The sequence below is a fragment of the Lynx canadensis genome, chromosome D3 (genome assembly GCF_007474595.2).
Source record: "Lynx canadensis isolate LIC74 chromosome D3, mLynCan4.pri.v2, whole genome shotgun sequence".
Lineage (NCBI taxonomy): Eukaryota > Metazoa > Chordata > Mammalia > Carnivora > Felidae > Lynx > Lynx canadensis.
In genome coordinates, this window is record NC_044314.2 from 53,727,350 (window position 1) to 53,752,589 (window position 25,240).

Sequence of the window (25,240 nt, forward strand, 5' to 3'; positions counted from 1 at the left end):
TCCAAAAAAGTTTATATTTTTTAAAACACACACACACACACACACACACACACACACACACACCTTATGAACATTAACAGCATTAACGGACTTGTGACTTAGTGATTATTTTGTGAGTTTGCCTCACAATACATAGTAATCTGTTTTACATTAAACAAATATAGCACAGGCATTCAAATTATGATGCCTTTCTTTTACTTAGTCTACCTTATCTAAGGTTTTTTTCTTCCTAATGAATAATAATTAAAATCACACTGTCGGGGCACCTGGGTGGCTCAGTCGGTTGAGCATCCTACTTCCACTCAGGTCCTGATCTGGTGGTTCATGGGTTCATCGGGCTCTGTGCTGACAGCTCAGAGCCTGGAGCCTGCTTCGGATTCTGTGTCTTCCTCTCTCTGTGTCCCTCCCCAACTCTCTCTCTGTCTCTCTCTCTCAAACATAAATTAACATTAAAATTTTTTTTTTAAATCACACTGGCAACCACAATAGTTTCCTCTACCTAAACATAACATCTGATTTTTTTAAAGTTCATCAAACACTTTACGGTTTCAAACCTTTCTTTCTATTCTACCTATAGTGACTATATACAGTGTTCAATCACTAGCATCCAATGCTCTCCTTCTGATTTCAACCAGTTACATAATGAGAACTAAGTTTCTGATCATTCTCTTCTGTCATGTAGCCCCCCTAGGTGGGGGCAGATTTTCACAATGAACACATCTCCCTCAGTGCAGGGTGCCAAAGTTCCTCAGAGCTTTCTCAAGGAAAGTTTCTCAAGCTTTCTCAACATTGTTCAACAAATGTTAGTTGCAATTATTATTACTACCTGGCAACACCTACTCTTCACTTTCTAATATTTAAAGCCAGGAAGAGAATACATACGTACCGTCCGGAGAAAATAGGCACCATATAGTCACTTGGCAGATTTTCCTTCTCCTCCCCAGACAGAAGGCTTTTCTTGGCTCTCTTTGGTTGGGGGCTCAACTTGGATGAATAATCTTCTAACATCAGACTGGAATCTGTAAGTCTGAAACAAAACCCCTAATATTAGATAATAACCAAAAATTGCACTGAAAATATTCAAAATGCTTACAAAGGGAAGTTTTAACTTGGGGGGAGGTTTCACAGAATCCTAGATTTCTAATATTATAATATCTTTTATCTTTAGAACTCAAGTGGAGTGAGAAAGTCCTCAAATAATGCACTCTATATAGACACAAGAGAAAAATAGGTCTATGGTAATTTTATAGCTTTTTCCCCTTTAAAGTTTCAAGGGAAAACAGCAGTGCTTTTGTAATAGTTCCAAATACCCTTTGCTGTTAACATTCAAATTTTAGACAATCTATAAAAATGGTTTTATCCAAGTCTTTTCAGGGCACTGATAAAATGCAAAGTGTTCTGGATAGGGAACCATTCTCCCTTCCCCACCAAAACATTTTGATGGAGGACCCCTAGGTTCAACTTTGAGGCTTTTATGTAGTATACACAGACTCCTCTGTTAGAAGAAACACAAGTTCGTCAAACAACAGTTAATATCTTTTATGTGAACACACAGTGTTGAGCAACTCAGACAATGATAGGGGTGTGATAAAGAAATTTGGTCAGTTCTGTTGTATACAAAAATGTGCTCATGCACGCTGGTGCTTTTTGAGGTAGATATTATTCTAATAAAAAAATGTATTAGCATGGTGGAAAACATGAGAGAAGAGGTTGCACCTAGAGAAAAGGATTGATAAAACTAAAAGTACAGTCTTTAGGAGCACCTGGGTGGCTCAGTCAGCTGTACTGACAGCTTAGAGCCTGGAGCCTGCTTCAGATTCTGTGTCTCCCCCCCACTCACTCTCTCTCTCTCTCTCTCTCTCTCTCTCTCTCTCTGTCCCTCCCCCACTCACTCTCCGTCTCTCAAAAATAAAAACATTAAAAAATTTTTAATAAAAATAAATAAATGCACAATCTTTATGTAGCTCTTGAATGAACTGAAATGCATTTTCATTCAAATATATAAAGTGGTCATAAATTTCAGGAGTTCAGGAATCTCTCAAATTAATCCATGGATTCATGTTAAAAGCCCCTGGTCTACATTGTAATGAAAGATATCCACAATAGGGACCTCTACCAGAACTGTGTATACTATCCTTGTAATTTGAAATAATTCTAAAACAAAATGTTAATACTAAAAAGTCCCCTTGTCCACAGAAAATTTGGGGGAAAAGTGAAGCCATGTGTGTGATGTGTCATGGGAAAAGCAAGCTGCCCAGTTGAAACAGAAAAACCTTCCAAACCATCCAAACCTGACCTTTTCTCAATCTTTAAGAAGCATCAGGAAAAGCAAAGAGATGACCTAAATCAAAGCAGAAGACAGGCCAAATGCACACATAGTGCGAAATGAACACATAATAATGCAAGCAAATCTATCCTCTGCTAAACAAGTAGCACCGAATCACAGGGCTTCTAGAGAGTACAGAGGTGGGTGCAGTGGCTCTGGGCCTGGGGGTACAGGGTAGGCTACTGTCTTTGATCCCCAGACTGGAGTGGCAAACTTCTTCCTCTCCCACTAACTAGCTCCTCCTCTAGGGTGAAGAGCTATGTCCTAGTCTATGATCAGCATTAAAATTAAAGGTTAGAACTTTGAATTCAAGCTTGTGGATTGGTTACCAATTGGAAGGCTGAGTGAAATTTGTTCCTGGCTGCCTGTTCCAGGCAGCAGCAAAATGACTGCATTCTATACCCCCAGTAGATTACAAAGTACAGGCTGTGCTAATGCAGGTCTAAGTTTAAAGTGCTATTTTCCTTCTCCTCTTTAATTAATTACCATGCAAAATAAAATTAATTTTAGAATTTAAGAGTTACCTTTTCTCCTACTTATACAACATTTGCATTTTTCATTTTACTCTTGCTTTTCTTTTAAAAATTTTTTTTTAAATATTTACTTATTTTTGAGAGCGAGACAGAGCATGAGCAGGGAGGGCAGAGAGAGAGGGAGACACAGAATCTGAAGCAGGCTCCAGGCTCCGAGCTGTCAGCACAGAGCCCAATGTGGGGCTTCAATTCTCAAACCGTGAGATCATGACCTGAGCCAAAGTCAGATGCTCAATGGAATGAGCCACCCAGGTGCCCCAACTCTTGCTTTTCTATTTTTGCTCTTTTTTACTTTCATTCTGTCTATAGTCATTCTTATGAGATCATATTTTCAACATTTATCTACATCAAAATGGTTATGATTTGTCATTCTTTTTGTTGTATTGTTGCTCCTTTTTTCTGTCATTTTCTCTTTAAGATGATTTTTTTTAAAAGTAGGCTTCATGCCCAGCACGGAGCCCAACATGGGGCTTGAACTCACGACCTTGAGATCAAGACCTGAGTTGAGATCAAGAGTCGGATGCTTAACCGACTGAGCGACCCAGGTGCCCCTAAGATGAATCTTTTAAATGATGCACTTATCACATAGAATGTACCTGAATGTCATTATTCCATCTTTACAGGTAAATCACAGCAGCTGGTTTTTAATATTGAACTTTATGGTAAAGATTCATGGCACTATCATCGATCTCCTGTCATATGTTATTTGGAACAAAAAACTTCACAGACAGCATTATGATGTTTTGTATTATATAGTATTATTTAGAAAATCCAGGCGTGCCTGGGTGGCTCAGTTGGTTAAGTGTGTAACTCTTAATTTTGGCTCAGGTCATGATCTCATGGTTGTGAGATGGAGTCCCACGTGGGGTTCAGCACAGAGCCTGCTTGGGATTATCTCTCTCTGCCCTTGCCCCACTCATGCTTGCTCTCTCTCTCTCTCAAAACTGAAAAAAAAAAAAAAGAAAAGAAAAAGAAAGAAAGAGAAAGAAAATCCAAAGTACTTAGGAAAAAATCTTTGTTATGTTCTTTAAAGTTTCTTTAAGCTTTTAAATACTAATAATAAATAAAAAGCATGTGAGGGATTAGATGTTAAAATACTATGCCAACAGACTATTTAGCAATAACTCATTTACTGAAGATAGCAAACAAAACTAAATCAGAGAAACATCAAATTTTAAGGAACTGACTATGTCATAATCAGTCCAAATAGTTATTTGCAGAAAACCATCAATAGTCTATTTTGTTATGATCCGTGAACACTGAAGCCCAACATCTTACTCTATTGAATTCTGAAGCTGAATGTTTTTACAGGAGAATATTTTAAGTAGAACATGTAAAATTTAAATTTCTTTGAATTTAAATCAAAAGATGAAATAAGGTTTTGCTAACCTCTTGGGTTTTTAGTTGTATCTAAATATTGAAAATAATCCTCTATCTTACAAGTTCATTTCTGAGTAGACACTAAACTTGATATGCATGGATCTATTTGGGTGTTTTCTAACTATTAAAACTACAATTAATGTTCTTTATGTACTCAGCTTAAATCGTGAAGCTTTCTGAATTTCCATTTATGGAGGCAATGAAATTAAGCAATGGTTAAGGATTGATTTGTGTGTGCATACATGCACACACACATCTATAACTGTGTCTATATTTTGGCACTCTGCTACCAATTGGGGTATGTCCTGTTAATATGCCTAAAGTTAACAGAATTTAAAGAAATATCATGGTGTGTGTGGCATCATCACATCTACAACCAGCAGCATCACAGAGAAGGGATGTAGCCAAGCTCTCTCCGGAAATATTTCAGGAACTCAGAAAGAGGCTTAGACCTTCATCCAATTCAAATACTGAACAACAACCAAAGACAACATTCTGCTATTACAACTTCATAATTATACTTTACAGGAAAATAAAGAACAAAACCACTTATAGGAAGATATCTCAAGGATATTTATAACAGGCTCCTCATTTTATAGTTTGGAATACACAGAGTGTCTTTATAACTTGCCCATGTTCACACAGCAAGTTGGTAGTGCAAGGACTAGCACCCATCTAGGTCAGTGTTCTTACCACTATACCAGTGGTCTCTAACTTTTGTGACTGAGCACTCCCAATCCAAAAATATTGGGGGCATGCCACTTATATACGTTTGTTTATTTGTAAGTTCTATGCATATATTACTATATAAATAGTCTCACTCACTCTATGAAACATTCAATCAATAGAAACATTTTAAAGACCAAATCTGATGTTTTTGAAAAACTAGTAGTGCTAACTAATATTTCTTCCTATGCTTCCATGGTTTGCCTTTGTGGATATCCCACTTTGGAAACCATAATACCATATCACACTGCCTATACTGACTCCCATTGTGATTTGCTATTCCTTAATTTATTCATAGATCATGAAATCATCACAGTTCAGTTGAAAATATAGCCTTAAAAAACTCGTTAGATTTTACATGAAGTAAAATCAGTTCCTTAAAGTTATGTTTGTAATCATCATGTAATTTGGGGAAACTGTCCTAGTTCTCCAGGATGAGAAACTTTATTTATACTTACATTAAGTAGGGATCTGCTTACTGGCTATAGTACTTTCTGAAAATGTGATAACCTGTTGGCATGTTGCAGAAAAATGATGGGCTGTAGGCATTGTCTTTTGTTGACACTGCTCCCAAACCTAGCCTCACCCAACCCTATTTGCTCAGGTTATACTGCATTATTACTTGATCTTTCCCACTGCCTATAACCACCCACGGAGAGGGATAGTCTATAATCTTTGTATCCATACTCTATCCACTTTGTATCCACACTGTGCCTGATGATGTTCAATAAATGTTTATTAAATGAAGTGAAATCATTCATTCCTGTATTTACCCTAGCTCAGTGATTTTCAACCTTGGCTTCACACCAGAATCTGCTGAGGAGTTGTTAAAAATGACCGATGCAGAGATGGGACTTCTAGTATGGTGGAGTGACTACTTCAGCAGTTACTCTCCCCCAAAAGCAATGATAAAAATGGATACAAGTGTCAAAACCAACCCATTCAGGGCTCTGAAAATCAACCAAAGGCATACACAACACTGAGAACTAGTTATTCATCAAAAAGCCACTGAACTTTAGGTATGAACAATGGAAGTATGGCATTCTGCCTAGCCCTCTCTGCTCCCCCCTCCCTTAGCTCAGTTTATAAGGTAGTTCTACCAAAGTAGAAAAAGGCATGACAATCAGAATGTTCACTGCCAGAGGGGGCTGACTTGATTTGCAGCAGGGTATGATAAAACTCCATATCCAGAAGCACTGTGGGAAACACTAGCAATCTAAGTAGTAAACAAACAAAGGAAGACCAGAAGCTCAGTTAGCCTCAGGTTCCAATCATGGTTAGGACAAGCAGCAGACTGGCATATCAGCCAGCAATTTAATATATGAAATTTATTGTCAAATTGGTTTTCATACAACACCCAGTGCTCATCCCAAAAGATGCCCTCTTCAATACCCATCACCTACCCTCCCCTCCCTCCCACCCCCCATCAACCCTCAGTTTGTTCTCAGTTTTTAAGAGTCTCTTATGCTTTGGCTCTCTCCCACTCTGACCTCTTTGTTTTTTGTTTTTTTTTTTTCTTCCCCTCCCCCATGGGTTTCTGTTAAGTTTCTCAGGATCCACATAAGAGTGAAAGCATATGGTATCTGTCTTTCTCTGTATGGCTTATTTCACTTAGCATCACACTCTCCAGTTCCATCCACGTTGCTACAAAGGGCCATATTTCATTCTTTCTCATTGCCACGTAGTACTCCATTGTGTATATAAACCACAATTTCTTTATCCATTCATCAGTTGATGGACATTTAGGCTCTTTCCACAATTTGGCTATTGTTGAGAGTTCAGCCAGCAATTTAATAGGAAGATCTTGGAAATAAGACTACCACAGGGGGCCTTCAAAAGTTCTCCATATGCCTGCATAGAAAAAACTGGAGAGGATGCAAGCTATCCACACATCATTGGTTGACTAAGCCTGTGTCCATGTACAGAAGACAGATAAGAGAGTCTAGACTAAGCAAAGCCAGGAAGTATGTATTCAAAAGTTACCTGAACTTTAAAGAATTTTTTATTAAATTTTTTAATGTTTACTTGATTTTGAGAGAGAGAGAGAGCACAAGTGGGGAAGGGCAGAGAGAGAGGGAGACACAGAATTTGAAGCAGGCTCCAAGCTCTGAGCTGTCAGCACAGAGCCTGACATGGGGCTCAAACTCACAAACCGTGAGATCATGACCTGAGCCAAAGTTAGATGTTTAACCAACTAAGCCACCCAGGTGCCCCAAGTTACCTGAACTTTAAATGTGCTCACCAATATACACGCAGATCTACTGCCAGAGAGTGAACTCTTTTGTTTGAGCACAATGTCTGGCCACTCATTTACAGGTCATTAATCTATGCACACACAAGTTGATCCCTATGAATTTAGGCTTAAAAATGAGAACAATAATTTAAAAGACATCAGCAGTCACACAGTGCTGGTAAACAGATCCTATAAGTACATTTAGACAAGTTATTAAACAAAACCAAAGCATAATGGCAATACATTTAAGGGAAAATTCAGAATCCAGAATTACTACAATATATTTTTTAACATGTCCAATTCTAAACAACAACAAAAATTATGGAACATGCCAAGAAATAGGAAAATGTGATCCACACCAACAGAATAAAACAGTAAATAAAAACTGTCTCTGGGTGCACTCTGATGTTGGATTTAACAAAGACTTCAAAGGAAAAATTATAAATATATTCAAAGACTAAAAAAGGAAACCATGTTTAAAAATTAAAGGAAAGTATGACAATGACTCAAAAAAAGAGAGAATGTCAACAAAGAGAAATTATAAAATAGAATCAAATTTATTCAAGGAGCGCCTAGGTGACTCAGTCAGTTAAGCATCTGACTTTTAATTTCAGCCCAGGTCATGATCTCACAGATCATGAGTTTGAGTCCCATGTTGGGCTCTTCACTGACAGTGCTGAGCCTGCTTGGGATTCTCCTTCTCTCCCTCTCTCTCTGCCCCTCCCCCACTCTCTCAAAATAAATAAATAAACTTTAAAAATAAATAGATAGATAATAAATTGTTAAAGGGACTCAAAAAAGATTTTAGAGGGGCGCCTGGGTGGCGCAGTTGGTTAAGCGTCCGACTTCAGCCAGGTCACGATCTCGCGGTCCGTGGGTTCGAGCCCCGCGTCGGGCTCTGGGCTGATGGCTCAGAGCCTGGAGCCTGTTTCCGATTCTGTGTCTCCCTCTCTCTCTGCCCCTCCCCCGTTCATGCTCTGTCTCTCTCTGTCCCAAAAATAAATAAAAAAAAACATTGAAAAAAAATTAAAAAAAAAAAAGATTTTAGAAGAATAAAGTATCAGTGAACTTGAAGATAAAAATTATCCAATCTAAAAAACAGGTAAAAGAATGAGTAAAACTTTTAAAATTTGCAGAGACCTGTGGGACATCATCAAACATTCCAATATATGAGTAATAGTAATATCATAAAGAAGAGAGATAGAGAAAGGGTAGGAAAATATATTTAAAGAAATGGCTTAAAACTTTCCAAATTTGATGACAAGTATTACTCTATGGATCCAGGATGCTCAACAAACCCAAGTAAGGTACACACAAAAGAGATACAAACCTAGATAAATCATAGTTAAACTGTTGAAAACCAACGTCAGAGAGAAATCTTGAAAGTAGCAAGGGTACAATGATTAATCACATACAGGAGAAAAATATATTAATGGTTGACTTTTCATCAGAAACAATATATCCCAGAAGGCATTGATATGACTGAGCTATTTAAGTTCTGAAAAAAGTTAGTATCTATATCGAGGGGCACCAGGGTGGCTCAGTCGAGTGAGCATCCCACTTTGGCTCAGGTCATGATCTTGCAGTTTGTGAGTTCGAGCCCCACATCAGGCTCGCTGTTGTCAAACTATCAGCACAGAGTCCACTTCGGATCCTCCGTCCACCTCCGGCTGCCCCTCCCCCACTTGCAAAAAAAATAAAAAAATATTAAAACAAAAAGAATTCTATATCCAGAAAAACAAAAGCAAAAATAAACTATTGGGTCTATACCTAATTAAAATGCTTTTGCATTGTGAAGGAAACCATCAACAAAACAAACAGGCAATCTTTTGAATGGGAGAAGATATTTGCAAATGATATATCCAGTAAGGGGTTATATCTAAAATATGTAAAGAATTTATACAACTCAACATAAAAAAAAAACTGATTAAAAATTTGGCACAGGATCTGAATAGACATTTCTCCAAACAGGACATACAGATGGCTCAAGAGATGTTGAGCATGAAAAGATTTTTTTTTTTTTTAATTTACCTACAAATTAGTTAGCATATAGTGCAACAATGATTTCAGGAGTAGATTCCTTAATGCGCCTTACCCATTTAGCCCATCCCCCCTCCCACAATTCCTCCAGTAACCCTCAGTTTGTTCTCCATATTTATGAGTCTCTTATGTTTTGTCCCCCTCCCTGTTTTTTTTTTTTTTGCTTCCCTTCCCTTATGTTCATCTGTTCTGTGTCTTAAAGTCTTCATATGAGTGAAGTCATATGATTTTTGTCTTTCTCTGACTAATTTCGCTTAGCATAATACCCTCTAGTTCCATCCACATAGTTGCAAATGGCAAGATTTCATTCTTTTTGACTGCCGAGTAATAGTCCATTGCATATATATACCACTTCTTCTTTATCCATTCATCCATCGATGGACATTTGGGCTCTTTCCATACTTTGGCTCTATTGTTGATAGTGCTGCTATAAACATTGGGGTGCATGTACCCCTTCGAAACAGCATACCTATATCCCTTGGATAAATACCTAGTAGTGCAATTGCTGAGTCATAGGGTAGTTCTATTTTTAACTTTTTGAGGAATTCCATACAGTTTTCCAGAGTGGCTGCACCAGCTTGCATTCCCACCAGCAGTGCAAAAGAGATCCTCTTCCTCCGCATCCTCGCCAACATCTATTGTTGCCTGAGTTGTTAATGTCAGCCATTCTGGTAGGTGTGAGGTGGTAGCTCATTGTGGTTTTGATTTGTATTTCCCTGATGATGGGTGATATTGAACATTGTTTTATGTGTCGGTTGGCCATCTGGATGTTTTCTTGGAGAAGTGTCTATGAGCATTAAAAGGTTCTTAACATCATTAACCATCAGGGAAATGCAAATCAAAACCACAAGATTATTGCCTTACACCTATCAGAATGGTTAGAATCAAAACGACAAGAAATAACAAGTGTTGATGAAGATGCGGAGAAAGAAGAATCTTTGTAAATTGTTGGTGGGAATGTAAATTGGTACAGCCACTGTGGAAAACAGTAAAGAGACTACTCAAAAAATTAAAAATAGAAATACCACATTATCCAGTAATTCCACTACTGGGTATTTAACCCCCCCAAAAATGAAAACACTAATTCAAAAAGATATATGCACCCCTATGTTTACTGCAGTATTATTTATAATAGCTGAGATATGGAAGTACCCCAAGTATCCATTGATAGATGAATATATTAAAAAATTAACTTATATATAATATACATATAATATATAATGAAATATTAATCACCCATAAAAAAAGGATAAGATCTTGCCATTTATGACAACATGGATACACCTAAAAGGCATTATGCTAAGTGAAATAACTCAGACAAAGACAAATGCCATGCGATTTCATTTTATGTGGAATCTAAAAAAGCAAAACAAACAAAAAGCAGAAGCATACCTATAAACAAATATAAAAAACAATCTGATGGTTGGCAGAGGGAAGGCAGGTAGGAGGATGGGCAAAATGGCTGAAAGGGAGTGGGAGATACAGGCTTCCCATTACGGATTGAATAAGTCATGGAGATGAAAGGTATAGCATAGAGAATATAATTAATGGTATTCTAATGGTGTCATATGGTAACAAATGGTAGCACTTGTGGTGAGCACAGCATAACGTATAGACTTGCTGAATCACCATCTTGTACACCTGAAACTAATGTGGCATTGTGTATCAACTATACTTCAATGAAAAAATTCTATATCTAATAAAACTATCACTCAAAACTGAAGTCAAAGTGAAGACATTCCCAGACAAATGAAAACTGAGAGAATTCATTGCTAGCAGACCTGCCTTACAAAAAGTGTTAAAGCAAATCCCTCAGGTTTAAAGAAAATGACACCAGGGGCGCCTGGGTGGCTCAGCCAGGTGAGTGTCTTGACTTTGGCTCAGGTCATGATCTCACAGCTCTGTGAGTTCGAGCCCTGCATCGGGCTCTGTGCTGACGGCTCAGACCCTGGAGCCTGCTTCGGATTCTGTGTCTCCCTCTCTCTCTGCCCCTAACCCACTCGCATTCTGTCTCTGTCTCTCTCAAAAATAAACATTAAAAAAAAATTTAAAGGAAATGACACCAGACAGTAATTTGAATCCACACACATACATACTCTTCTTTGTGAAGAATACCACAAAGTAAATATTTGGATAAATGTATTTGCATATATACATTTCCATTCTTTTCAATACTTTGAAGACATAGATTGCATAAAGCAATAGTTATCATACTGCATTGCTGGGTTTATAATATTAATTTTAATATATATGACCATTGTACAAAGGACAGGGGAGGAAATGAAGCCACGTTGAAGCAAAGTTTCTCTGTTCTACCAGTATTAAATTAGTATAAATCTGAAGTAGAATGTGGTAAGTTAATATGTGCACTGCAATTCCTAAAGCAATATCTTTAAAAAAAAATGTAGTTAAGAAACAATGAAATTAAGTGGTACACTAAAAATGACTATTTAACATAAAACAGGGCAATAAAGGAGAAATAAATGAACAAAGGATATGAGATATACAAAGGATATGAAATATATAGAAAAAAAAAACCAAAAGTAGCAAACATAACACCAACCATATTAGTAATTTTATTAAATGTGAAGGGATTAAAAACTCCAAGGAACAGCAGATATTGTCAGAATGGGGATTTTTAAAAATCCAATTGTAGGCTGCTACAAAAGCCCCATTGCATATCCAAAGACACTTAGAGGCCCCTGGTTGACTCAGTCAGTAGAGTATGGGACTCTTGATCTCAGGGTTGTAAGTCTGAACCCCATGTTGGGTGTAGTACTTCTTTTGACAAAGAAGTAGAAAACTTGTGTATTGAAAATGACAAAACATTATTATGATAAGTGAAAAAAGATCTGAATAAATAAATATTTCATGTTCATGGACTAAAAGATATTGTTAAGAAGGCACATTTTCCAAAATTGTTCTACAGTTTCAACATTATTTTTTTTTAATTTTTTTAACATTTGTTTATTTTTGGGAGAGAGCATGAGTGAGGGAAGGGCAGACAGAGAGGGAGACACAGAATCTGAAGCAGGCTCCAGGCTCTGAGCTGTCAGCACAGAGGCCAATGCAGGGCTCAAACTCACAAACTGTGAGATCATGACCTGAGCTGAAGTCGGATGCTTACCGACTGCGCCACCCAGGCACCCCTCAACATGATTCTTATCAAAATCCCAGCAGATTTTTTTCTTTGTAGAAACTGCCAAGGTTATCTTAAAATTTATACAGAAATGTGAAGGAACACATAGGCAAAAGATTTTTTGTAGAAGAGGAACTGAGTTTGAAGACTTATATTCACTGATTTAAAACTTTTTATAAGTAACAATTTTAATTAATTCATTTTTGATAAAGGTGCTAAGGAATTAAAGGGGGAAAGAAAACCTTTTCAACAAATGGTGCTGGACCATTGTATATCCATATGTGAAAGGATGAACTTAGAACTTTACTCAATATCACATGCGTAATTTAATTAAAAATTAAAAATGCATCAAATTTCCTTTGTTTTTATATCTTTTTAAAAAATGTTTAACATTCATTTATTTTCAAGAACCAAAAAGAGACAGAATGCAAGTGAGGGAGGGGCAGAGAGAGAAGGAGACACAGAATCCGAAGCAGGCTCCAGGTTCTGAGCCATCAGCACAGACAGCGGGGCTTGAACCCATGAACCGTGAGATCATGACCTGAGCCAAAGTCAAACACTTAACCAACTGAGCCACCCAGGCACCAAAAAAATGGATCAAATTTCTACATGTAAAAGTGAAAATTATAAAACTCTTAGAAGATAAGAGAAACTCTTTATGATATTGAGTTAGCCAAAGAGTTCTTAGCGATAACACCAAAAGCATGATTCAAAAAGAAAGAAAAAAGGAATGAATTAAACTTCATCAAAATTGAAAAGTTCTGGCCTTTGAAAGACACTGTTAAGAGAATGAAAGGAATGAGAGAAAATATTTTCAAATACATATCTAATAAAGGATTGTATGTAAAATATTCAAATAACTCTGACAACTCAATAATAAGCAGAAAAAATCCATTTAAAAATATGCAAAAGAAAAAAAGAAGCAAAAGATTTGAACAGGCTTGTCACCAAAGAAGATATATAAATGGCTAATGAGAATATAAAAAGATGGTCAACATCATTAGTCATTAGGTAAGTGCAAATTAAAACCAAAATGAGACCCCACTACCTACCGACAAGAATGGCTATAATAAATAAGACAGAAGGTAACTAATGTGGATAAACTGGAATTCTCATACATGGCTATGGGAATGTAAAATGGTACAGTCACTGCAGAAAACAATTGAATAGTTTCTCATAAAGTTAAACATAAACTTAGCATGTAGCTGATATTCTAGAAGGTGCTGGAGAAAGGTAACTTCAAAAATAGCCTTTCAAACTGTGTTATATGTAACAGTACCACTGAAATTTCCACAGGTTTATTTTTTAACTTTCCTTAACAACTTGATTTATTCGACAGATCCTATAAACATATTTATTCATATTCTACTGTGTGCAAAATACTGTGCCTGACTGGGGTGGGAAGGAGATATAAAGAGAAATTAAAGACCCTTGCTTTCTCAGAGCTTTACAATTTATAGGGGAATAAATGCTACCAGGCCTGACATGTCGTATAATGTCCATCAAGGAAGAAAGCACAAAAGGACAGAAGGAACACAGGCAGATACGCAGAAAGAACAGTGCAAACAAAAGTTGAATTCACAGGCTTGAGAGACAACTTCCGTCTGGGGTTACCAGGGAATCCTTTGTGGAAGAGCTGGACATTGAAAGAGGGGTAGGTCATCCTGGGATGACACAGTGGTAGGTGCAAAAGCTTCAAAGTAAAAGCTCGATTTTTATTGCTGACTTATGTATGTGTCATCGTTAGACTTTACTGAGTGGTCACAAAAGAACTGAACTCACTTTTATTATTACAACAATTTTCCTTTAAAACCGCATCTTCGTATATATTTGCAACTTATTCCTGTTGCATACAAACAAAATGCTCAGCTGTTTACCAGAAGAAAGGGAGAGGCAGCGGTTTTAGTGAACTATGGGTCATCCTTCTCGGCTGTCTTCACTCAGCTAGTCAGCCACTCCTTGGGGGCTTCTGGTATCTGAAGCCCTATCTCTTTCATCTTCAGCACCCCCTGGAGGGTCAGGAATAAGTACTTGAAGTTTGCAGTCTCTCTTTTCATTTCTACTTTTCCATCAGTCATATCTCCCTCTTGCAAAACTTGAAAGACAATACTTTCTTTGGGGTTTTATGAAAAGGTTGTTTCGGATCTACTTTTGATTTAGAGTAGCTTCGTTCTATGATCCTCCTTTGATATGGGTATCATGTCAGGCTCAACACTTCTACTGACCTTTCAATTCTCCTGTTTCCCAATCCGAACACTTATGGAGGTTTCAGGAGAACATCAAAGTTAGACAAGTAGTAGACTTTGAGTCCTTTCTTTTTCACTAATACACTTTGCAGAAAAGGCTTCTAATAAGATATGAGCATGAATTTTGTTTGATTAACATCACTCTTGAAATTTACTGATGTGTAGCGCCATAATAAGTAAACATTCTTGGTTTTTTGTTTGGTTTTGCATTATTTACCTTACACTTGTCTTTTTTCCCCTTCTCCATTTCACTTTCTTAGCCATGAAAATATTTTATTTTTAGTTTTAAAAAAAATGTTTAGCTATTTAAATAGGAATGTAGCCACAATTTTTTCTTCTCTTTATTGCTTTATTTTTTCCATTATTTAAGTTTCCACCGATAATTAACATTTTATCTTCCTTTTGGTAATTTTCCACAGCTAATGTATAGCCGTGAGCTAAAAGCAAATACCATGGAGGTTTGAACCACTTTTCAACATGAATGGAGAACAGTCATGTGTTCTAGAAAAGGTGAAGGAGTAAAACACTGAGAGATTTAAATCTTTTGTGGTCCTTCTCTACACATACCCTTCAGTTTTTATCCATTTATGACTATTTTAGAAATTAACCCAGATTATGGCCTATTTTTAAGCAGAAGTGAAAAGGTTTACTCCATAGTTCCTAGATATTATATTATGCACGACACTTGAAGGAGATGCCTTATAAAGTTTTAGTCTGTGAACTGAAAATTGTCCAGGGTTTTAAAAAGTTAGTCTTATTATTTATAAGGCAGCCCAGAAATCCACATCCCACCCCACTTTGAGGATGGTCACTGTGGTTGCATGGAAGTTACCCCCCCTCCTTTGAGGTGCTCTTGCTTTCTCTTGTTTCATCTAGAAAGGCTGCTGTGGAAAAGGTCAAGCCTGTTGCTACGGCTCCCCTGGGCTTCCAGAGTTCGGACATCTCTGTAGGGAAGCTCAGTTACACTCTACTGCCCAGCCAGCCAGGAACAGAGCTCACATTTCACATTGGAGCCTGGGAGGTACCACTTTGCCCCCCTTCCACCTTTGGCTGACCCATTCTATTCCTACTCTACTAAAGGACATGCCTTCCTTCTCACAGGATGGTTCACCTGTCTGTGGAAGATGAATGCCATTCTGGAGGTATCTTGTATCATCTAAACTTGAATTTATCCCGCAAAAGAGCCCAGCAAATAACGGTTTTGAGTGACAGGGCAAAGCACAGGTAACAGAATGAATCACATCCTACCTGGACTCAGTGTAAGTACCTGTGAAAGGAAGGGCTTAAGTTAGATGAGCTTTTGGTCTCTTCCTGTTTGACCATTCCACAGTTCTGTGGATCCACAAACTGCTGATAATATGAAGCGGTATTACCAGGAGTGACAGTCCCAGTTCTCTCCATGCAAACAAGCCACATGTTTATAGCAGTGATAGTAGGGACAGGAGATTGACATATGGCGAAGGCTACTCTCCTTGGATTCAGGGATTCAGAACATAACTCAGTTGGCTTATAAAGAAGTAATCGGCAGGGCACCTGGCTGGCTTGGTCAGCAGAGCACGTGACTCTTGATCTTGGGGTTGTAAGTTTGAGCCCCATGTTGGGTATAGAGATTACTTTAAAATAAAGTATTTTTTTGTAAAAAAAGAAGTAATTGGCAATAAACTTGCCTATTTCTTGGGGGAAAAAAGTAACTGACTTTTCTGCTTTCATTAGATTTTTCTCTGATCTTTTTCTTTCATATGGGAAATAATGTAACTCGTCATTTTCTTAGTATTTAAAATGTGGAAGACAAATCCCAGAACACTAAATTGACTTTTGTAATCCAGAAACTGTGGTGCTTTTTCCTTATATACAATAGTTAAGCTTTTATTTAGAGATGAGACTATGAGACTATTTCTAGAGGAGAAAAGGTAAGAGTAGGCAACCTGGATATATCAGTGGCTTTCCAAACAAACTTCATTTCCCATAACTGTCTATAGTTCAATAATTTTTTGTAATTCATATTCAGCCGCTTGAATCTATAGGTGGACCTAAATCCCCATACAACTATGGTTATTTCAGGTGTTTTTCCTATTAAGTACCTTAAAAAACACTAACAGTGGAACAATGTACTTCATTGGATCTTGGGGAATGAAGAATAAGGGTATGGTTTTACCATCATTATACTGCCTAAAGAGACTCTCAGAAAATTCATTGTATAACAAATCTACATGGATCTTTTTGCAGCCTCAAAACTATGTGGCTATGGGAGTTGAAAAGCCCTGTGACAAATCTGGTAGAAGTAAGAATTCAGCGAAAGCTAATAAATCCAAAAATATGTTCACCATATCCTTTCTGACTGCCCATCTGCCCTGCCTGGACTACAGCATTGGCCTCCTATCTGGGTGACCTGCTTCTGCTCATGCACCAGTCTGTTCTCCACAGAGCAGCCACAGTGCTCCTGTCACAACTTAAGTCAGATCAAGTCATTTCTGTGCTCAAAACTTTGCCAAGACTCCCTCCAACTCAGAATAAAAAATTCTTACAATGGCCCACAAGGCCATTTGGTTGGCCATGCCCTGTCCATTTCCTTTCTGACATCTTCACGTACTTTCCCCTCATTCCTCTGTTCCCTCAGTGGCCTCGATGCTGTTCCTTGCTGAAAGGCCTTGTAGTGGCTGTTCTCAATGTCTGGTGCACCTTTCCGCCAGACAATTCCCTCTGCTACTTCACATCTTTGTTCAGATATCACCTTCCTGAGGAGGTCTGACTACTTAAAATTCCAACCTGCACCCCCACCCCACATACTGATGTGTCTTAGCCTACTCGATTTTTTTATTACTTCCATAACATCTATTACCTTCTAGAGTGATATAAAATTCAAGGCCCTTTTGATTATACTTATTGTTTATGGCCTGTCTCTCCATGCTAGAACATATCCTCCATGAGGGCAGGAATCTTTGTCAGTTTTGTTCAGCAATCTATCCCAAGCACCTAGAGCAGTGCTTAGCACACAGGAGGCATTCAATAAATAGTTAGTGAATGAATGGACAATACTTAAACCTCAGTGACTGTCCCTGTGTGCTATTACATCAAGTACCTTATGTGATTATTTCTTTTAGACTTCCCAACATGAGGGATAAACATTTTCCCCATTTTACAGATGAAGAAACTGAGAGGTTAACTAGCTTATCTGAAGTCACAAGTCTAACTCCAAGTAAGCACAGCCTGTTTGACCCCAAAGACTATCCCCTTTGCATTATAACATCTGGAAATGAATATGTAGAAAATGGATACTAATCTGATGCCAGCAGCTGAGGTCAAGACACAGAAATGTCCACAGGCAGTAGATTTCTTTGGTAACATCTTTTGAAACCACCCTAGGGTGGGAAATAGAGCAGGTTTTCAGGTCCCCCTCTGTCCTGCTGTAATCAAACCTGCCAATAAAAGACAGAGGCTTCTGTGTTCAGTGGTCTCTATTTTGAACATTGGTATCTTCTGTCTGAATTGGAATTGTTTTGAGCATTAGCATATTCTTTGCAAACTATAGTAGTTTCAAAAGAGGTTATTACTTGGGTAACCACCAAGGGTAGTTTATCAATGTGACATGAGTGTAGGTAAGGGCATAATTTAAAGTTAGGCAGAGGTGTGCCTGGGTGGCCTAGCTGGTTAAATGCCATACTTCAGTTCAGGTCATCATCTCACAGTTCATGAGTTTGAGCCCAACATAGGGCTCTGTGCTGACAGCTCAGAGCCTGGAGCCTTCTTCGGATTCTGTCTCCCTTTCTCCCTGCCCCTTCCCCCACCCTCTCTCTTTCTCTCTCTCTCTCTCTCAAAAATAAATAAATATTTAAAAATTTTTAAAAAACAACAAAATAAAAAAAAATAAAGTTAGGCAGAATATCCCAGACAAGTTACTCATGCCTCAGTTTTCTCGTCCCCACACTAGTGTCTTCTACAGTCCCTTGTGAGTCACTATGTCTGATTCTAAGTGACAAGTTAAAGAGTCTGTGAGGTTTCAAGTTTGGCATTCATGAATGCTCCTGGATCGATTGTTCCCTATTCTGAATCTTGTTATTGTGGTGCTCAATGGCTTTTCTAGTAGGAGGGCAAATAAAAGGAAACATAATGAAAAACTATATATTGCTGCTTCAAGAAAAATCTGGTGGCTATGAGGTGAAGGGGAGTTGGCTGATCATAACTGTCACTGGGTATTCATGGAAAGGGTGGGGGGCTTGGGGTACGATGGGGGTTAAAATCATTATTCTACCATTTCTTAGTGCAAGGGAGAAAATTTATTTAGTCTACTTGGGCTCTAATTTTCTCATTTTTATTCTTTAATGTTTATTTATTTTGGCAGAGAGAGAGACAGAGAAGAGAGCACAGGTGGGGCAGAGAGGGAGAGAGGGAGGGAAAGAATCCCAAGCAGGCTCTGCACTCTCAGCACAGAGCCTCACGAACTGTGAGATCATGACCTGAGCCAAAAGCAAGAGACCCATGTTCAACTGAGCCACCCAGGCACCCCAAATTTTCTCATTTTTAAAAAGAGAATAATAATTTCTACTTCTCAGGGTTACTGTAAAGATACAGTAGTATAGAGGATACTGTGCTGAATTGCATCATATGGGTTGAATTTCAACTGTTTAGAATCAAGAAATTCAATATCTACCATTACCACAGGGTTGAGGGACAACTCTAAATCCCTCCATCATCCTAGACTATGCTGTGTTGTCTCTGCTTTTTGAAAGTTATTCATTCCTACCAAGTGTAACAAAATATTTCATTTATTATTTCCATCTTAATGTGTGATCCAGCTTACTGAAAAGAAAGTTACCATGATTTCCATAATATCACACTCCCTATAAATATCTGCCTTAATTCATCCTAACTTCGTATAATATTGGTATTGGAAAAGGGACCCTCAGGCCACACACTGGGTTGTCTGATGTTTATATTCACACTTTCTAGTGCAGTGGTTCTGACCTTTGTTGAGTCACAGTGTTCTCCGGGAATCTGATAAAAACTATGGTCTTTCTCAGCAAAAACAAATTCTCAACTGTGCCTAATTTTGTACATAATTTCAGATCAACCAAGACCCTGTTGAAATCTATTCAAGGATAGAAGTTAAGAACTCTTGCCGAATGGTAGTTATAAGTACCATTTCTCCTTTAATCACTGATAGTATTTGTGGATTATTTGCATGAAACAACAATCTTGTGTCACTTTGTCTTCCTGAATTACTTTAATTTAGGGGTTTTTTTTCACTGTGACTAAGAATAAAGGCATTTATAATAAGTGTTCCAGGATTTATTTTATAACCCTTGGCTTACCATTCAATTGGTAACTGATCTGTGCTTATAACCACATTGACGCTGAACGAGCCATTGTTCCTAAGATTTACTGAGGTCAGCCAAGCCCTGAGCACATATCAGTCTCCATAGTTTCCATTTTACCACTGGACATCTAATAACAAAGCAGAGGGTAAAAATAGATCAAGCCTAGTGTTTACATACATTCCACAGAATTGCATTTATAACGCTAAGGATTTTAATCAACAACACTTGTCACAATCCAAAGAGAGATATTTCATTTAGCGGGGAAAAGTTGCTCCTCCATTTTGAGAGAACGAAAATACAACCTAAAGGAATTACGAAGATTCTGAAATGTTCAAAGAATATTATCTGCACCTGTTAGCTCTAGGTCTAAAAAAAGAAAAACTAAAATAACCCCAGGATTAGGTTGGCTTTCTTTTCCTTTACATTGCATTACATAAAGGGAAAAATATTGGTGTTTTCTTCCCTCTCTTGTTTCTGGGTCAACATTTCTAGGTTAGTATATTTCTACCAAGAGTCTGAGTTCTTCAACATTAAAGCCATTAATGAATACCTACCTACCTTCCTGCCTACATAAAATACAGACATAGTAGGAAAGAACACGATGTGAAGTTGAGTATAGGAAAATAATTACAGTTCCATATCCTATAGAAAGCTTATTATGTGAGGCTTTTAAAGCTGAAATGGCTACGTGTTCCAAAGATAACACAGAGCAATTTTTTTCTGAATAAAATATAAAAATGCTCAAAGTTCAATTACTAATGTTTAATATAATATATCCAATTATAAATAAATATGAATAGGGGTGCCTGGGTGGCTCAGTCAGTTGAGCGTCCGACTTCGGCTCATGTCATGATCTCACAGTTTGTGAGTTCGAGCCCCGCGTCGGGCTCTGTGCTGACAGCTCGGAGCCTGGAGCCTGCTTCGGATTCTGTGTCTCCCTCTCTCTCTGCCCCTCCCCTACTCGTGCTCTGTCTTTCTCTGCCTCTCAAAAATAAAGAAACGTAATAAAAAATGTTTTTAATAAATATGAATATTACACATATGGTTAAAAGAAGAATTTGTTTAAAATTTTAACATAAATTTAGCAACAGAGTTGAAGAAGTGAAGATCTCTTTAAAATACAAATTCATAGGGCGCCTGGGTGGCTCAGTCAGTTAACCGTCCGACTTCAGCTCAGGTCATGATCTTGTGGTTCATGAGTTCCAGCCCCACGTCAGGCTCTGTGCTGTCAGCTCGGAGCCTGAAGCCTGCTTTGGATTCTGTGACTCCCTCTCTCTCTGCCCCTCCCCTGCTCATGTTCTCTCAAAAATAAACAAACTTCAAAAAAATTTTAATACAAATGCAGAAAACTCTATAGATTCTATAGCCTTGGGGAAAGGAAATAAATACACAAGCAGTGACATTAACAACTATACAATAATGAAAATACCCATCTTCTACCTCTTCTATAGACTCAGCACAGTCTTGGAAAATGGATATTTAAAATGTAATCCTCCTCTATTACAAGACAGCTGCTTTCCCAAATGAGGTTCTTAATGTTCTATGGAACATTCTTCAGAACAAAATGATGCTGCCACATACACATGGTGTTAATTCCCCCCAACTTTCCTTTGGAAGGCAGTTCATCTGAAGCAAGTGCTAAAAGAAATGAATTCACCTTAGCAACAATATTTCCATATTTACAGCCAACACAAAGTCCTTCTGAATATCCCATGAAAGTGAGATGGCAAGATGATCCTGTTCCATTTTAAATGGAATTTCATAACGTTGCCATCATATATCCTAGGTAAGCCCCAGCAGACTCTGGCTCTGTTACTGAACAGAGCAGAAACTCCCAGGAGGTCCCTGCTCGTGCCCAAGAAACAACAGCTGTAGATCAGGTGCTGCTTAAACCCACTGGGGATTCATTCAGGAATTTCTTCCTTCAGAAATCATCCTCACTTTGATTCATACAAACCACTGTGTTATTTCCTTAATAATACCTTTAAATCCCAGAAATAAACACTTTTCTAGTTGTCCTAACAGATATTTTGTGGACTTAAATTTTGTAAAACTTAAAATTATATTATTATGTTTATAACAAAAGAATGCAACTATGCCAGATGCTTTGGAGGGGATTCAAGGCAGCAAGTGGTTATTTACCACATAGTCCAAAAATGTCTATGTTTTCAAGTTCAGCAATTTCTTCTGTGGACTATAGATAGATTTTTTTTAATATTTTTTAACATTTATTTATTTTTGAGAGACTGAGAGAGACAGAGTGTGAGTGGGGGAGGGTCAGAGAGAAGGTGACACAGAATCCGAAGCAGGCTCCAGGCTCCAGGCTCCGAGCTGTCAGCACACAGCCCTACGTGGGACTCAAACCCACAAACCACAAGATCATGACCTGAGCTGAAGTTGGACACTTAACTGACTGGGCCACCCAAGTACCCCAGGATTTTTAATAAAATCACATAAATCTTGCAAGTGTTTTTTTGATTCCCATGAAACATTTCATTCTGGATATCAAGAAAATAAAAACTGGCTTGGGCTGAGAAAGTAAGCATCTGCCCATCATTCATCAGGCTGGAACAAAGGACACAGAAGCCAATTGCAAATTTCACAGGAAACATTTCTCCAAGGGATACTGCTGCTGTAAAAGGTTGTGGTAACCTCCTTCTTTGTGTGACTACAGATCACTGAGAAACTTTCTTCTCTAATATCAAAGATTATCAGTAAGTTTGCCGTTTGAAATTTTATCAGTGAGAATGAGACAATGTACTCTTACCTGGATGACCCCAGTCACTGTTGACACAAAGAAGCAGCCTCAGTTCCCAACCCTGGGGCTGAGCTCCCACATTAAGGGTTTCTGGATACAACCGTCCTCATTTATCTCAACTTCACTGTTTCCAGTAGAAACAGGACCCTGGGTTCACTTTGCAACCAAACCTGCATGTAAACTCCACTCTTCCTAGAATGCTATAGTAACTCTCTTTCCCTCTGTGGCGTGGTCTCCCTCATTGCAATGGGTTGATCAATCTACTTTGATCAGAATACAGATTTATTCCTGGTATTCTTAAGCTGACTGAGATACGGGCCTAGTTTTATAAAATGTTCTAGCTGGGGGCGCCTCTGTGGCTCAGTCGGTTGAGCGTCCGACTTCAGCTCAGGTCATGATCTCACATTCGATGAGTTCGAGCCCTGCGTTGGACTCTGTGCTGACAGCTCAGAGCCTGGGGCCTGCTTCAGATTCTGTGTCTCCCTCTCTCTCTGCCCCTCCCCTGATCATGCTCTGTCTCTCTCTGTCTCAAAAATAAATAAAAACATAAAGTGTTCTAGCTAAAGAAAATATCTGCTGCCTGAACAATAGCTCAGAATTGGTTCTCAGATATTGAAAAAGTAGAACACATCTCTGCTGTAGTTTGGGCGCCTGTGACCTGTGAATTTTAAATTCTATACTGGCTTCTCATCTAAGTAGAAACATTCTGAGGGCCAGGAAACCTGCTGTGAGTGTTGAAATGATATTTTCTGGCTCTGCTGCTGCTGAATGTTGAAATCAATATGTGGCAAAACTTGTCTGCTTCTAGCAATATCACAGTTGGCAATGCAAGCAAGGCACGCCAGTGTGATTATAAAGTGTGAAATTCAAAGAGAATGTAAAGGGAAACAGGTAGACAGAAGTCCCAGGTCTCCCAAACACATGGCCTCACTCCACACCTGGTTTAAATGTAGGGGTGCCAGATTAAAAAGAAAGGGAAATGATGTACGAGGGTTATTCAGAGAACGTGCCTTTGCCCTAAGGTTGGAAGGCTGCTTTTGACATACCCGTGGGAGTAGCCATAATCATAGGCTGAGGCTGTCTTCCGACTGGCTGCAGATGCATGGGTGGACGCAGTGGCCCGAGAGGCCTGCTGCTGGTACGAGGCAGCGGACGCCTGGCTGAAGGCCTCGGATTCCTGGCGGTGCGCGGCAGAGGACCGGCTGCTGTAGGCCGTGGAGCCGTGGGTGTAGATGGCAGAACTTTTCTTCTCCTGCTGGTAGTGGCTCATGGTGGTGCGAAGGTCCTTGTTGCGGTAGCTGCTATCATAGTGTTGGTGGAGCTTCTGATAAAATGGCAAAGACATCGTGTGCCCCGGAGGGAACCAGGTAACCTATAAGAAAGTAGCAAGTTTTGAGTGAATTATTAAGTAACAAGTGGGCACCTGGGTGGCTCAGTCAGTTAAGTGTTCAATTCTTCTTTTTTCTTTTTTAATGTTTATTTATTTATTTTTGAGAGAGAGAGAGAGAGAAAGAGAGAGAGGGGAGAGAGAGAGAGAGAGAGAGTGGGGTAGGGGCAGAGAGGGAGAGAGAGAATCCCAAGCAAGCTCTGCACTGTCAGCACAGAACCCAATGTGGGGCTTGACCTCACAAATTCTGAGATCACCACCTGAGCCAAAACCAAGAGTCGGATGCTCAATTGACTGAGCCACCCAGGCACCCCTAAGTTTCCGATTCTTGATTTCGGTTCAGGTCATGATCTCACGGTTTCGTGAGTTCGAGCCCCATGTCAGGCTCTGTGCTGACTGTGCAGGGCCTGCTTGGGATTCTCTGTCTCCCTCTCTCTCTCTGCCCCTCCCCTACTTGCTCTGTCTCTCCCTCTCTCTCTCTCAACATAAAAAAAAAAAAAGAAAAAGAAAAAACAAAAGAAAGAAAGAAACAAGTCATCTAAACCAATATGCAAAAGTTAATACTCTTATCTTTTCCAAAGAGCAAATGGAAAATGATGTGAAGGTTAGCTTAACTGGTTACTCAGCAAACTTTCTACTTCATGGCCCACTTAAGCCCCCTCCTGCCATTAGGTCTTCTAATAGTGCAGGTTTCTTTTTGTTTGTTTTAATATCTAGGAGGTCTTTACAAAATTTCCCTACTCTGGCTATTTGCTTTTTCCTCAGGCCTTTCATAATATGTATTTCTAATTTTCTGGCATTTCATTCTGATGGGGGCTTCTACTGGGAGAATATGTAATGAGGAGAGCCTGTGTATAGTCAATGTGGTTTTCATTCAACAAATAATTACTGAGCACTTACTATGAGCCTGGTTCTGTTCCAGCACAAGAAATACACAGATGAACAAAACAAACAAAATCCCTACTCTGATAACTTTATATAGGACCTTATATTCTATAGCAGGAGATAGCCAATAGAGAAAATAACTAAAATGTAAGGTAAACAGAATGTGTTAAATGCTACAGTCAAAAACAAAGGGGGAAAAAAAACAAAGAGTTGGGATGCAATTTTAGACAGCCTCATTAGGGATAGCTTCTGAGCATGAGAGTGACATCTGA

At 38.6% G+C, this 25,240-nt stretch overlaps 1 protein-coding gene across 1 annotated transcript in view; it reads right to left on the reverse strand.

Moving 5' to 3' along the window:
- Positions 1-25,240, reverse strand: part of MYOM1 (myomesin 1) — a 165,080-nt gene that overhangs the window by 113,275 nt on the left and 26,565 nt on the right. Inside the window, 2 exon segments of the mRNA XM_032595461.1 lie at positions 887-1,027; positions 23,743-24,068. Of these exon segments, the coding sequence (XP_032451352.1) occupies positions 887-1,027; positions 23,743-24,068 (467 nt within the window).